This window comes from Thamnophis sirtalis, unplaced genomic scaffold (genome assembly GCF_051295495.1).
Source record: "Thamnophis sirtalis isolate CommonGarterSnake01/CBP01778 unplaced genomic scaffold, rThaSir2_p1.2 scaffold_7, whole genome shotgun sequence".
NCBI classification, from domain to species: Eukaryota; Metazoa; Chordata; class Lepidosauria; order Squamata; family Natricidae; genus Thamnophis; species Thamnophis sirtalis.
The window spans coordinates 23,362,233-23,378,230 of NW_028261387.1; the positions used below are offsets into that span (position 1 = coordinate 23,362,233).

General features: G+C 35.0%; 1 protein-coding gene across 8 annotated transcripts in view; it reads right to left on the minus strand.

Moving 5' to 3' along the window:
• LRRC7 (leucine rich repeat containing 7) overlaps positions 1-15,998 on the minus strand; it is a 227,964-nt gene that overhangs the window by 67,657 nt on the left and 144,309 nt on the right. For 2 of the 8 annotated variants that reach the window (XM_087719483.1, XM_087719482.1), the window contains exon 1: positions 5,368-5,503. The exons of the other annotated variants lie outside the window; for them this stretch is intronic. Coding sequence is in view for 1 of the 2 variants with exons in the window: in XM_087719482.1 (XP_087575608.1) it covers positions 5,368-5,375 (8 nt within the window). In the remaining variant the exon portion in view is untranslated. Of the gene's footprint in view, positions 1-5,367; positions 5,504-15,998 lie in introns of those variants that run through there. 8 annotated transcript variants of the gene reach the window in all.

Consider the following 15,998-nt stretch of genomic DNA (forward strand, 5'->3'; position numbering starts at 1 on the left):
AATTTTACCCAATCTTATTTTTAGACTTATGTTTTGGAGTCTTGGAGGGGAAAAAAATCAAGGTAGGCATGATATGGCAGGCAACAATACAAAAGAACTGGTGGTACAATGTTAAGCACATGAATTTATAAGGAAGCCCAACTGAGTACTTGGGAATTTATGCGATATATACTGGTGTCATGAAACCAAAGAAGCAAGATACACCTAGATCCTTCTGAAACTGCCACTGTTGGATGAGCACTGATGAGACATCTATAAATTATGACTCCTGCATAAAGGAATATTATTATGTAGGGCAGACATGTGTAAAAGTGAAAAAGCACTGGATATAAATACATATGTACCCAACTTTAAACACTATTACTCAGATGAAAAGTGATTTTTTAAAAATTAAGACCTATGGATGTGCAATTAGAAAGGAATTATGGATACCTGGTTTTATGTATGATATTATACATGATATTTCCAATAAGGTTACTATATACACAAATACGGAAAAATACAGAAGTACCCATAACAGAGGATTGGATAGTGAAGATGGCAGAACTTGCAGAGAGGGCAAAATTGACTGGTTTAGTTAGGGAGACAACAATAACTACTTTTTGCCAAAAATAGATTTCTGGGTTTGCTGGTTTAAATGGGTTATGGAAGAAAGGAATATTGGGGGTAGGTTGCTGCCAGTTAGCTATGCACGTGCATGCACAGTTGACTGTAAATTGTTCTGTGCATGCACAGAACATGAAAACATTACTAAAAGACAGCAATGGCAGTGGTGACCAGGGAAACGGCTCAGGGGTGTGGCCAGCCTGGGTCACTGCTGGTTCTGTGACCAAGTCCGCTATCGGTTTACCCGAACCGGTGCGAACCAATAGCAACCCACCTCTGGGAACTATATAATGTAGTTTCAAAGGGGGAAAAATAATAAAAGTTTGTAACTGTGGTGAAGAAAACTGGAAGCTGCTTTTTAACTTTTCTTTCTCCTCGCTTTCTCTTTCTCTTTCTCTGTTTCTATCACTTTTCTTTTTTCTACTTTTTATTTTTTTGTTCTTGTTTATCTTTTAATAAACTACAAAAAATTCAATAAAAACTACTAAAAATTTCTTCTGAAAATATAGGAGAGATTAATAGCAAGGTAAATATATACAATACCAATCATTTATGCTAAAATCCTAATCAGATCTATATTTTATATTTTAAATCCACTGAAATGAATACATTTGTATTTCAAGAAACTTGTAGGATCAAGTAACACTAATATAAAACAGAGAAATATTTCACCTACAAATATTAGATGTTAGACAAAGAGGAATATAGAATTATAGCAGTAACAATAAATTGGCAGGATCTGAAAGCGTTCTTAATATATTCATATACTACTAGCCAAAGTTCCACTTATATACCTAATTGATTCAGAAGCCATGGTAACTCATTACTAAGAAAGCCAATGAACCTAGACAATGTCCTCTCTTGTCAGCAGAACACTTGCAGGACTTTCTTCTCTTCTGAAGAATAAATTGTAACAACTTGTAACAACTTGGGTAATGGGCTGTGCATCCTGAGCTCTAGTGTAGTAATATCCTGAGTCCTGTGCTGCAACAACCTGGGAGGTTGGCTGTGTTGTAACAACCTGAGCCTTTGCGTTGCAACTTCCTGAGTTCTGTGATGTAATGTCCTGATGGTTGAGATGTAACATCCCGGGCTTTGGTTTGGTTCCGAGTTTGCGGTCTGGCCATGTGTTCATGGTGTGTGTCAGATTGCTTTGTGTGGGGGTCGGAGGGGGTGAAGCAGTTTGGCTTCTGGATGGTGGTTGCATTTCGTCTATGGGATGGGTTTGGGTTTGAGTCTGGTGAGGGTGATTGGTGGTGGCGTCCTGTGTTGTTTTGGGTCTGGTGTTGGTTTTCGTGGCTTGGACTCATTTGTTGACTAGGGCTAGTTTCCAGATGTCTGGTAGGCAGGAGGTATCATCACGTTTATTCATGTTGTGGCGGTGTTTCTCTATTTCGATGGCTTCCATAATTATTCTCTTGTTGAAATGTTCAGTTTTGGAGATTAATTTGGTTCCTTCAAAATCAATTTCGTGACCTGTTGCTTTAAGGTGCTGGAAAGGGAGGAAGGAAAAACTGGACAACTTCCTCACACATCTCAAAAGCTTACACTATGAAAATAGAAGCGACCAACCAACTTTCCTTTCTGGATGTCCTAATCTACAAAAAACCCAATGGGTCCCTAGGACACACTATCTACTGGAAAAAAACACACACCAACTGCTACTTAAACTGCACAATCCCATCACCACCCTGAACAGATCAACTCCGTAGCCAAGAACCTCATCTCCAGAACCAAATGTCTAGCCGACAAAGACCACCTGAAAACTGAATTACACACTCTCACAAACGTATTAATCTCCAACGGATTCCAAAGAAAAACAATTACCAACCTAATCCAAAGGGAGACTCCCCCCAAAAACCGAGACACAGAACAGGACAACGGCATCGCCCTCCTCCCTTACATCAAAGGCACCACAGATAAAATCAGCAAAATTCTCCACAAACACAATATCAAGACAGCCTTCAACACTGACCAAAAATAGCTGACATCTTAAGAAATCCCAAAGACAAAATCCAGCTAGAAAACCAAGGAGTCTACGAAATACCATGCAAAATATGCCCTGCAACATACATAGGACAAAGTAATAGGAGAATAAATGCACACATCGCAGAACACAAGAACACAGTAAGGAAAAAAGAAAAAACTTCCTCCCTTTTCCAGCAGTTTAAAGCTACAGGACATGAAATTAATTTTGAAGGAACCAGGTTAATCTCCAAAACTGAACACTTCAACAAGAGAATAATTATGGAAGCTATCAAAATAGAGAAACACCCCCACAACATGAATAAACGTGATGATACTTCCCATCTACCAGACATCTGGAAAACAGCCCTGGTAAACAAAAGAGCCCCACCCACCACCCATGCCGTTACAACACAAAACAACAATGGACAAACAGCCAGCACCAATAAGCACCAATCTACCAATCATGATACAACCATACGACCAATCATTCCACTTACTGAAACAAAGCCAGCACTCCACACACCCCACCAAGATTTATAGAAAGACGGCAGCTCCGACCACGCTTTAAGCCCAAAACCCAGCCTGAAGATGGCAAGACAATCTCAATCTTACATGGGAAAAGACCCGGATACAACAAGACCAGCATACCTACACCCGTGAAAATTTTTATAACATTAAAATTCAATTTTTAGTTAAATAGTGTGCTGTCTGGGTACAGATATTTTTAGGAAATAATAATCGAAGTGTTTACAACAATATTCATTACATTGGTATTAGCTCTATAACAACAACATCAACAATAATAATATTGTTCATCCATTTTAACAAAGCTCCCTTGTGTCCTAATGACTTAGAATTATATGTGCTCTAGCAGTTATAAACTAGTGAAAATGGTCACATATATTCCACCTATAACAGTTATTCAAAATAGTCTCAAACTTGTTTTACTCCATAGATTAAAATCAAACTCATTTTATTTATGTGGAACACTATGCAAAAGTACATAATAAACTATAAGATGCTAATTGTTGAATGGGCTGTAATTTAAGGATTTATATGAAAAAACTATTTTTACTTAAATTTCTAATCTAATATTTACAATAAAAAAATTTAAATTGAAAAAAGAATCTATGTAATTTATACATGAGACCCAGAATATTTAATTCAATACTGTCTACACATATATGACTAACAAACTATAAAATTAATAACATCAACATATTAAAGCAAATAAACTATGATGTTCGGTAATAATATAGTAGATATATTTTAGCTTAGCCAATTTAATATAAATCATAAGGCTTAGAATCCCAATGAAAGGATTAAGGATTAATTTATAAAGTTGAAATTGATTTGAAATCAGTAAGCTTCCGAAATTACACAGTATCAAATTTTAAAAAGAGTTCACTCTTTCCTAGCATTTCTATTGGCATATCTGATGATATATGGTATATATATTGTATATACTTTATATTTTAATAGTTATATTTAAATTTCAGGTACAACACATCTACTGTGATAAATAACTTTATTTTCCAAGTAATGACATTATAGTAGGAATCTAGAAAATTTCCATTTTAACGAATGGGAAAAAGGTAATCTGTATTTTTATTTATCAGTATTGAAATGCCCCTAAAATATTTAAAAATGATTTTTCCTGAATAAATTAAAAAGAATTCAACATCCATCCTTTTAATATTTTACTACTATTTCTAGTTTTGCTAAACTCTGTTTGTATCATACATCTGCAGCTGTTGTCAATTATTTAAATTTACCATAATCTACTGCCATAATCTATTGCTATTTTTATCAACAAAACATTTATCAATCTTTTAAAACTTAAATCTGAACATATTTTAAATGATACCAGTGAAAGTGTACATCACTCAATAAACTACGTGCGCGCACACACACAAACACCCCCCCTCCCAATAAATGTGCAAATGTAGTGAGAAACACTGTACTAATACGACAGATAAATTCCTCTCAAAATGACTGGACTAATATAAACTATAAAACACGTAACCTGTAATCAGCCTTAAATTTAAAATTCATAGCAAATGTATATTCTTCTAATGCACAATATCATCCAAACATAACAGCATTTTTTTAAAAAAAACCCAGAGTGTAATCAAGAGAGAAAACATGAGTGACTCTGGCCTCTTATGTCAATCTTTATGTCTTATTAAGAGGGAGATACACATATTCCTCTCTTGGAGAAAAGTCATATGTATCATTACTGAAGATATGCAGATCTTGAAATTTCAGTGCAACTCAGAATATGGAACTATTAAAAAAACAAGTCACTCATACTTCCACTCCTGATTCTTTGCTAGGAAATGCCTAAGGTTTCCATCTGTCTTGCAAGTCTACAATGGGGCAAATCTTTCTTAAAAACTGAGTTTTTTGTTTTAACCTCCAATCATTCATGAACAAACTTTTAAAGGCAAATTTATAGACTTGGAAAGTTATATTTTCCTACATTTAAGCTATTATGAGTAATTTTAAATTTATTCCTTTTTTCACTTTTGGAATTGTAGGAAGCAAAATGGCTGCTTTGACTGAAATACAAATTAGTAACACTGCTCTTCAGTGATAAAATTCCTGAGAACTGGCCCAATCTTATCCTATATAGAAGTTTAAGTGTGGAGAGGGCATATTCTCAAAGAAAAAGTGCATATTCTAAAACACAGTAAACATTTGGCTCAAAGATTATCTAGTAAGAGGCAGCCTCCATCAGCATGTAGTATCCCCAAACTGTTTTGCTTTCATAGTATAGCATGGGAGAACTACCTCAACATAGTCTACTCGTGCTGATGCTCCTGATGCTGCCATTTCAGGTGTTCGAAAAGGTGCTGCCTTCACATCCTCTGCTGTTGGTGCCATTGTACTCTCCCAGGCGATGGGGCAAGGGGTACACTCTCGATCTTCACATGCTAAGATGAGAAAAATCAATTTCAATGCCCAAAAAGATGGAACTGCTTGAGCAGAAGAGGTGACTAAAACTACCAAATGGATTATGGCACTTAAAAGAGAGACAGCTGACTTACAACATTAGGAAATTATTTTTTTCCCAGTTTTTCTAAGTCATCTTACAACAAAATTAGAAATTTGGAGACTGAAATTTTCCCCTTCCTTAGACCAAAGTTAACTTGCAGAGGGCTAAGATGGAGGGAAAAGAACTTTGCTAGTAAATATTCTTAGAAAGTCTTGATTTTAAAAAAATCCTCCTTTTAATCCGTCTAAACTTGTTTAAGTTATGAAAGTGATTTACCTAAAGAGCTAGTTATAACATCTTATTTTTCGTAGAATTCTAAGCCTAGACTTTTTTCTAAACTCAAACAACTCTCTTGTGCTTTGTGTTTGATTTGACAAAGTCAATACCACATGATTGTCATGGGATGAACATTTCTAAGTGAACTTTTACATAATGAAATATAGCCTCTAAGCTGTTGAAGCCATTCACTGAAAACTAAAATATATATTTCCAATTCCAAATTAAATTGGCTAAAGGAATATTAAGCAAATACAAAGAGTATGGAAATTGGGATTTGACTTTGAAAAATCCCTAATGTGTTAACATTTTAGGTATATTTTTTCTGTATTACTAATATGGAATAAAAAAAAGAATTCTACAACACAAATAAACTCTGTGTTTAATTAATTACTTTAAACTGAATTCATTAGGTTACAGTTAGAGTTCAATTAATTAAACTATGGATCTTATTTCTCTAAATAAACAAGTTTAAGATAACATTGTAGTTATGATAAACAGATTCAAATTCTTTTTACATATGTTGTCATAACAATACTATTTTAGTCTTGCTCTAGAATTGAATTACTTTTGGAATACTATTTTTATTATCAAATACAACTCAAAGAAAACTACACTGTATAAAGCTTAAGACTTTTTGCTTTTTACATATTCTCTTCAATGGACAATGTGAAATTCACCTATAGTCTGTAAATGCTTGTTAGCACCTGGATTTTTATTATTGCAATTTAAGAAGGATATGAAGTCTATGATATCTGAGGTCACACACTTACTGGAATGGATGACAGTGCAATTAAATCTGGGCAAAGCAATGGTTTTAGTCAGCAAACTTAATTTCCTGAAGAGAAATGCTTATGGGTGGATTTATATTCTTTTTGAAGGATTAGTTTTATAGTTTGGAGATGCTCTGGGACTCACCTTTACTTTTAATATTATCCAAAAGGCAATTCTCTCCAAGAGAGCTTTTTTTTTTTTAACCTTTATCTAATATACTGAATCGATTATTGAGGCAGGCAATTTGGCCATAATCTTGCATGCAATTGTTTCATCTTTCATACTGAATCACCTTAATATATTCTATCTTCAGAAACTCCAGTTCATGTAGAATGCTGCTGCTATAGTTAAATACCAAGATTCTCTCCTCTGACCCCATCACTATGCTTACTATAAGCATTCTACATCTGTTTTACGCAACGGATAACATCTTCATCACGTCTTTGCCAATCAACTGAAAAATAATTAAATTTCCAAAATGTTCTCCTTGAGCTGAAAATTATATTAAAAAGGCCACAACATCAAGATTTGGAAAACAAAACAAAATATCCTTTCCTTTTCTAACAGTAGTTCCACAGATCCAAATTGTTATTGGTCCTTCCTTTAGAAAACTCACTACAGATTCTACAGAAACATAGATGCACTGAACAGATCTGTACTGCATGCAAGAGAGAAATATAATAAGTGCCACCATGTCAATAGATACATATAATTCAAGACATCCTATAATTAATTTTTAAAAATTAATCATATTGGACAAGATATGGGGCAGTCAGGCATAACACAGGTTATGTAAACAGTAAACACAGGGTCAATCAAAATGGACTCAAATGTCTATATACCAATCCACAGAGTATGAGGAATAAACAGAGTGAATTAGAAATTCAAGTAAAAAAGGGCATATATGATATTGTTGCCATTACAGAAACTTGGTGGGATGAAACCGACAAATGGGACATACAGCTAGAAGGATTTAAATTGTTTTTTAAAAAATAGACCAAATAAAAGAAAAGGTGCAGTTGCACTATATGTAAGAAATGATTACCTCTCTACAGAAATAGAGCACAACAATGATGAGAACTATCTTGAATGCATTTGGGTCAATATTAAAGATTGGAGGGGAAATGACATTGCTGTAGGTCTATACTACAGGCCACCCAACCAAGCAGAGGAAGTAGAGAAATTTTTTGCTAGTAACCTAGCAGACAACTTTGCTTCCAAAAAGTAGAGAAGGGAACAAGGGGATCAGCCATATAGGACTTAATTCTAACTAATAGAAAGGAAATGATAGAAGGTGTTGAAGCCACAGGAACCATGGGGGCAAGTGACCATGCAATATTGGAATTCAACATTATGTAAACCCAAGTAGTAGAACAAAGTAAAACTAGAGTCTTGGACTTTAAGAGAGTTAATTTCAATAAACTTAGAGAGAGCTTGGGAAAAATTCCATGGATAAGAATCCTCAAGGGGAAAACAACTCAAGAAGCTTGGGAAATTTTGAAAAATGAGATTACAAAAGCCCAGTCTAGCACGATACCAATGAAGAAGAAAAATAACAGCTCCCAAAAGAAACCAGCACAGCTGCATAAAGAACTCTCTGACAAATTGAAAGAAAAAAAAGTTAAGTATAAAAAGTGGAAAGGGGGGGACATAACTAAGGCAGAATATCAGCAAATAGCCTGAGCATGTAAAGATGAAGTGAAGAAAACTAAGGCTCACAATGAAGAAAGGCTTGCCACAAAAGTAAAAAATAACAAGAAAAGTTTCTTCCAACATGTTAAAAACAAGAAAAAGGTTAAGGAAACAATTGGTCCATTGCTGGGAGAAAATGGCAAGAAGGTGACAAGCAACAGGGAGAAAGCAGAATTATTTAACTCATGTTTTGCATCTTCTTTACACAAAGGGATAAAACAGTCCAACCTATCAAAAATAGTACCATAAAAATCAGATTAGGAACACAAGTTGAAATAAGGAAGAAAATGGTAAGTGAGCACCTGTCTACCCTAGACAAGTTCAAATCACCAAGACCGGATGGATTACAGGGTTCTGAAGGAACTGGCAGATCTCAGAACCACTGAACTATATCTTTCAGAGATCCTGGAGCACCGGGGAACTACCAGAGGAGTGGAAAAGAGCTGATGTGGTTCCCATCTTCAAAAAAAGGGAAGGAAACAGATCCAGGAAACTACAGACCTATCAGCCTGACCTCAATACCAGGAAAGATTCTGGAAAAGATAATCAAGCAACGAATTAGCGAACACTTAGAAGTAAACAAAGTAATAGCCAAAAGCCAACATGGGTTTGTCAAAACAAATCATGCCAGGCTAATCTTATTGCATTCTTTGATAATGTGACAAAATTAGTAGACCAGAGGAATGCCATTGATATAGTTTACTTGGACTTCAGTAAGGCATTTGATAAGATAGACCATAACCTTATACTACTTAAAGTAGAAGAATGTGGGTTAGACAGCATCACCACCAGATGGATTCGTAACTGGCTGACCAACCGCACACAATGTGTAGTCCTCAATGGAACTGCATCTTCATGGAGGGAAGTATGCAGTGGAGTACCCCGAGGCTCTGTTTTGGGCTCAGTACTCTTCAACATCTTCATCAATGATTTGGATGAGGGAATAAATGGGGAACTCATCAAATTTGCAGATGACACCAAGCTGTCAGGAATAGCCAACACTCCAGAAGATAAGCTAAAGATACAGAAGGATCTTGACAAACTTGAACATTGGGCACTATCTAATAAAATAAAATTCAATGGTGAAAAGAGTAAGGTTCTACATTTAGGCAACAAAAACGAAATGTACAGGTACAGTATAGGTGGTACTTTGCTCAACAATAGTAACTGTGAGAGGGATCTTGGAGTCCTAGTGGACAACCATTTAAATATGAGCCAGCAGTTTGCAGCAGCTGCCAAAAAAGCCAACACAGTTCTAGGCTAAATTAACAAAGGGATAGAATCAATATCATGTGAAGTGTTAATACCACTTTATAATGCCTTGGTAAGGCCACACTTGGAATATATTCAATTTTGGTCACCATGATGTAGAAAAGATGAGGAGACTCTAGAAAGAGTGCAGAGAAGATCAAAAAAGATGATTAGGTTATTGGAGACTAAAACATATGAAGAACGGTTGCAGGAACTGGGTATGCCTAGTTTAATGAAAAGAAGGACTAGGGGAGACATTATAGCAGTGTTCCAATATCTCAGGGGGTGCCACAAAGAAGAGGGAGTCAAACTATTTTCCAAGGCACCTGAGGGTAGAACAAGAAGCAATGGGTGGAAACTAATCAAGGAGAGAAACAACTTAGAACTGAGGAGAAATTTCCTGACAGTTAGAACAATTAATCAGTGGAACAGCTTGCCTCCAGAAGTTGTGAATGCCCCAATACTGGAAGTCTTTAAGAAGATGTTGGATAACCATTTGTCTGGAATGGTATAGGGTTTCCTACCTAGGCAGGGGGTTGGACTAGAAGACCTCCAAGGTCCCTTCCAACTCTGCTATTGTATTGTATTATGAATTTGAGATATAATAATACATCTTTTAATTCTCAAACTGTTACAACCAAATAATGCTTAATAGTGACTGTTACTGGATCGTTTTGTGTGACTGGATGCTTGTACACCATCTCCTTTTAATGACCCCATAACCCCTTGTGGGGTGGAGTCTGGGCAAGTGAATGGACCTGAGTGTTTACTGGCCAGATGCCCTTCCTGTCACCAATGCAGAGTTATATTCAGCAGATATATTCTCATCGTACCCAGAGAGAGAAATATTTGCCTCTAACTAGGATCTAACTCACAGTCTCCCAATTATGAGGTGAAAGCTCCACCTCTAGGCCACCGCACCACTCTGACTGGATGCTTGTACAGATATCTGGAAATGGTTCGGAAATGTATTGTGCTTTCCATAGTGTTAATTTGTTTTTACTTTTAAGGCACTGGATTTTATTATTAGAAAATAAATGATATACAAAACAACAATAGCATACAGGTCTCTGACAATCATCACATCTTCGGACCTACCATCAGAATTAGAGCATAGGCCTTTAAAATTACAAAATCCTACTCCTCATTTCATACATACAAAAATGCATTTATACACATTAAAATATATCCATAAATGAAATTATAGCCTCTACCTTGATATAAACTATGTTTTTCATCCTCTTAAGACAGATAGATCAAAGTGGAGATAACAGCTCCCTACAATGCAAGAGTAATTATCTAAGTGAGCAGCTGTTTCCTACAGACTCCTCTACACAAACCAGCCCAAATTAGGTATGTTTGAAATTGCACTTCCAGCTGAAATCAGAAGATATTTTAAGTTCCTAAATTAATTGATACAGAAATATTTATAGTTTTCTGCAATTTCATGTTGGTGCTGTGTAACATGAGCTCTTATTATTGTCAGATGCATGCAATCTTCCATAAAGAATGGCTTGAGAATATCCAAACTTTAATATTCACGCAGAATTAATATTTAGATTAACAAACACAGAAAATCCTGGTGGATTGTTAGATGAGTTAAAATATATTATTCACAGTAATGAGGAATACAAAGCATTAGCTGTTATTATTGCAACTCATGAAAATTTAAAGAACGACGTTGAAGGATGCTTCAGGGTTAGCCCAAGACATTTTTTTGTCCCCAGTAAAGAGGAGAGGCTTTCTTCTTATTTTGGGTATAAAAGTTGATGAGACTGAATTATGTTAAGGAATATATTTTATATGTTAAGGAATATATTTTTATATGTGTATATATGAAAAATATTTAGTTGGTTTACATGAAAAATGTATTATATCCAAAATGCAACAGCTTGCAACCAAAGATATGGCTATTTGGTGTTCCGTACAATTAGCTTTCACTTTAATGCTTGCTTTAACATGTTCAGGCCCTAAAGTCAAGTTGAATCCTGCTGAAAAGCCATGCAAGAAAGCTAGCTATTAAATAAAGGCATTAAGGAAACTGATAGAACTAAAGGACCTTGGGTACTACATCCAGAAAATACTAAATTCCTCTTGGAAAGAGCATATAGCATATATTCTGATCTGGCTTACACCCTGGCCATGAGTGCTTAATTTATATAGCTTAATTTATATAGCAAACCTCTGAAATTTTTTATCAGTACTAAAGAGACTTGGTGCCATCGTAATGTTTTTACATTGCCACTTTTATTCCTTATAAAAGGGCATTCATTTTGGCAAGAGCAAATGGTCTCAAAGGTCATGGAGAAGAAATTTAGTAACAGTAAATATGCGTATGCATCTGGACAGAAGCAGAGATTTGAGACAGTTGCACAGGTTTTATTGAAATGTTTTATGGGTCTGAACTTTATATCTTACCTAAACACAAAGCTAAATTCTCCTCTTATTAGCAAAAACTTGGTCTGCCTTAGTCAGAAGTTCTAAAGTGTGTTTTTAAAGTTATTTAAGGATCATGCTAGTAAAATTTCTGGAAATTTGTAAAATTTTGTGTCATTACAATGCATATGTTTTGGATCTGATTCATCCTTAGATAAGAACAGATTTTGCTGGTTTATGAAATGTTTTCTATTATCCTTTTTAAATTAGTTTAGCTACATTATTTAGATATATTGTTATATTATCTTTCGGTCTAGACTTAAACAGCATATAAATAACCAAGTAATGACACAATCCACAGAAGAGGAATCACTATAAAGAGCTGCTATTTAAGGTATGTGAAAAGCCAAGAACACAAAATATAATGGATATTATGTAAGCAGGTAGGGTTGAATGGCTTACAGGTACCGTACATAAGGTGAATCAACATTGAGGTGTAAGTTCCTTGGCCAAACTTCTTTTTCTACTGAAATTTCAAAACTTCAGAAAGTAGATGGAATTCTCCCTCTATTCTGAAAATGTCTAATTTTCTGTAGTTGGGAGTGTTGCTTGCAGTAGAAAATATCCCACTCTTTAGGTTCAGCCTTTCTAACTGAAAAGTTCACCTCTCTCTGTCCCTAGCTGCAACTTTTAACAATTTTCTGTTTGTTTCAGTTTCCATTTTGTCAAGGTTTTCCCCTTTCTACCTCTAGAATTTAATTCTATTCTTTTTTCATAATAGCCAAGCTTGTTTTTCTCTTTTCTTTAGCTCAAGTCAGTCAACTTCACAGTATGATTTACTGGACTCCAAGGTGGATTTGAGCTACCTATCTCAACCTCAAGCACTACAGTTTCAGACTCTGGTACACTGTACTCCACTATGTATTTCCACTACTCAACAGCCCAGAGGAGAGTCGCTATTTGTTGGCCTTTTGAGATAAATCAGATAGGAATGATGAACAGATTAGCTTTACTTAATTGTAAAGCTACAGAAAGAGAATCGTAGAAGTCTGAAACTTTAATCCTGCCCCCATTTCTTCTACAGCCTATAAATTAGAGACATTCTCTTTTGAACCTCTTGCTCCACCCATTATGCAATTGTAGGCTGAGCTCTTACCTGATCATTCCTTTGGCAGTGTCTTTTTGCCCAGTCTCTCTTGGGCAAATTTACACTATCCTATTTAAATCCAGAAGTTAAAAATGAAAATAGCTTTTGGGTACAGGTCACTTTAAGCTAAAAATTATTTAAGAGAAAAAAGAAGTAGTAGTGGGGTGGACTTTGTCTACTTATCCTGGTTTAGATTCTTATTTCTGTGTCAGGCATAAAACAACATCTTAAAACAAATGGGTTGTTTTTAAAGGAAAAGAAATGGCCCTGGAGTTATCTTAGTGTCTACTTATCTCACTTCCGCTACTGTGTAGCAGAATTATGGCTGAACATGTAGGTTAAGGTATAAGAAACTTTTTTTGATTCCAGGTTTTCTTTATATTGACCCTCAAAATCAAAATCTTTACTAAACATTATATTTTGATTATCCCTTTTGCTGTTTTCTCTCTGTCTTTTCCATTCTTTCAAATTTGAACATCTTTCCAATCAAACTTTCAACTTATCCTAAGTATTAAACCATCATTTTAGCACTACAAATAGTCCTTAACTTACGACCACAATTGAGCCCAAAATGATTGCTCCTAAATAAGACAGTTGTTAAATGAATTGTGTCCCATTGTATGATCTTTCTTGCGATAGTTGTTAAATGAATCACCCATAGATTTTGCTTGTCAGGTCGCAAAAGGTGTTCACTGACCCCATGACACTAAAACTGTCATAAATATGAGTCATTTGCCAAGCATCTGAATTTTGACACGTGACCGTTGGGATACTGCAGCTGTTGCAAATATGAAAAATTGTCATTAGTTACTTTTCACAGTGCTGTTGTAACTTTGAAAGGTCACTAAAAGAACTGTTGTAAGGTGAAGACTACCTGTAATTGAATACTTCAAGAACTCCTTATAGAATAAAAACATATTAGTCGTGCTCAAATTGCAGACATGACGCATAGTAAGTAGCCCCAAGGAAAATACTGTACAAGTTTAATAAAACCTATTTAAAAGGCCTTACAATGATATGGAACGCTAATTAATTCTTGAGAAGAAAATAGAGACATAGATTAAATAATCTATAAATTAAGAAGCTGAATAAAGTGAAGTGATTGAAAGATACAAAAAATATAGGAAAAACTATCTGCTTGGATATTTTTGATTCACTTTGATATTTTTAATTTTTTTATTAAATTTCTAAAACTTTATTTACAACAATCCGAGAGCAAACTCTGTGAAGGAAAAGATGGGAAATGTCTATCTGCTGAAATAGCAAAAGAGGACTTATATGGCATACAATGGCTGTTGAAGATGAACTTGTGGTTTCAGTCCAGAAAAAGGGTATCTATAGATGCTCAAGTGGATTAGACTGTGTTTCTACTACTAAAAGTGGTTGTTTGTGAGTGGTTCCAAGTCCACCAAGGATTTGAAGTCATAATCTGGATGCTGAAAAGACCATTATAAGGTACAATGTATGCATTACAGAGAATTCTTGCTTGGGTTGAAGATGATGAAAGAAAAGCAAATGAACGATTGTATTTGCCAGAGGTTTCATATCTAGATGTCAGCCTGGCAAGGTAATCTAGACAAAAAGCGCACTCAGAAGATCTACCTATAACTTTACTGTAAGGCTACAATACATTTACATAATCTTACAAGTCTGAAAGTACATCTCTTATCTCATCTTTACAGTAAGGAGACTTACACCCCATTCCTTCTTCAAACTCAGCTGCCTCTTCTCTCTTGTCTAATCTGCAGCTTCTGTCTCCTAAGGTCATTTCCACATATTATTGCATTAAATTCCAGCAAACTCCAGTTTCTCTGACCAAGAGAGGAAAGACACAATACCAATAATATCTATAATCCCATTCTTAACTGTAGAATTTAAAAGAATATGTAGGGACATGAAAGCCATAGTTTTAGTCTTGCTGTAGATAAAAAGCCACTTCTTTCTCAGCCTCAGGAAAAAGGCAATGGTAAGCTACTTACAAAAAAGTTGCTAAGACAATTGCACAGACTTGCAATTGTCTTAGCAAGAATAGTGCAAAAGCATACAGGTGTGTGTGTGTGTGTGTGTGTGTGCATGCACACATACACAAACACATAAAGGGAGGGCTAGAATTTGATTTGTGCACACCCAAATTAAGGTTGTATTCAATTTGGCACAAATATTCTTAGAGTTAACTAGAACTGAAACTTGAGCTCAGAAAAATAAAATAAAACCAATCATTTGTATTTTTAAAACACTGTCTGAAGGGCAGGGAGAGACTGTTCCTGAAGGTATACCAATCAATTACATGGTTATAATTTTATTTGCAAAGCTTGACACTGAAAAAATGAAACTATTTCAGCTCTGTTTTGTCAATTTTTTATAATAAAGTAAAAAATGAACCTTTCAAATGTATTCCTTCAATCAAAAGAGTATTTAAAAAAAGATGAAACAATAAAGACAAAATAGAACACCAATGATTTCCCTCTTTTTGTATAAAAATAACCATTTGCTGCTTGATACATGAAAGAGGCTTAATTTAAAATTATATAAGCATGTAGTTTCCATTTTTTTGTTATAAATAAACCCTTTAATATGAACACTTGTTTTTTCTCCATCTAAAATATATTTCATGTACATAATCTTTAGAACACTTGAGGCCCTTAGAACCACATCACTGGATTTGTCAATAGCAAATTTTTATCTTCTACATTTCTCCAATTATGTCTGTCCTGGGATCAGACCCAATCAGTCTTTGAGTAGAAGACTAGCAGGTGAAATAATATAACTATAAATTAGACTTGGAAATGGAAAAATGTTCTAAAATAAGACAATGCCAAACCACTTTTTAATATAGCCAATAAAACCACAGGGATATGTCTACGAAGTCACCAGAAGAGACTCTTCACATTGTCATTTAGTTTTCTGTCT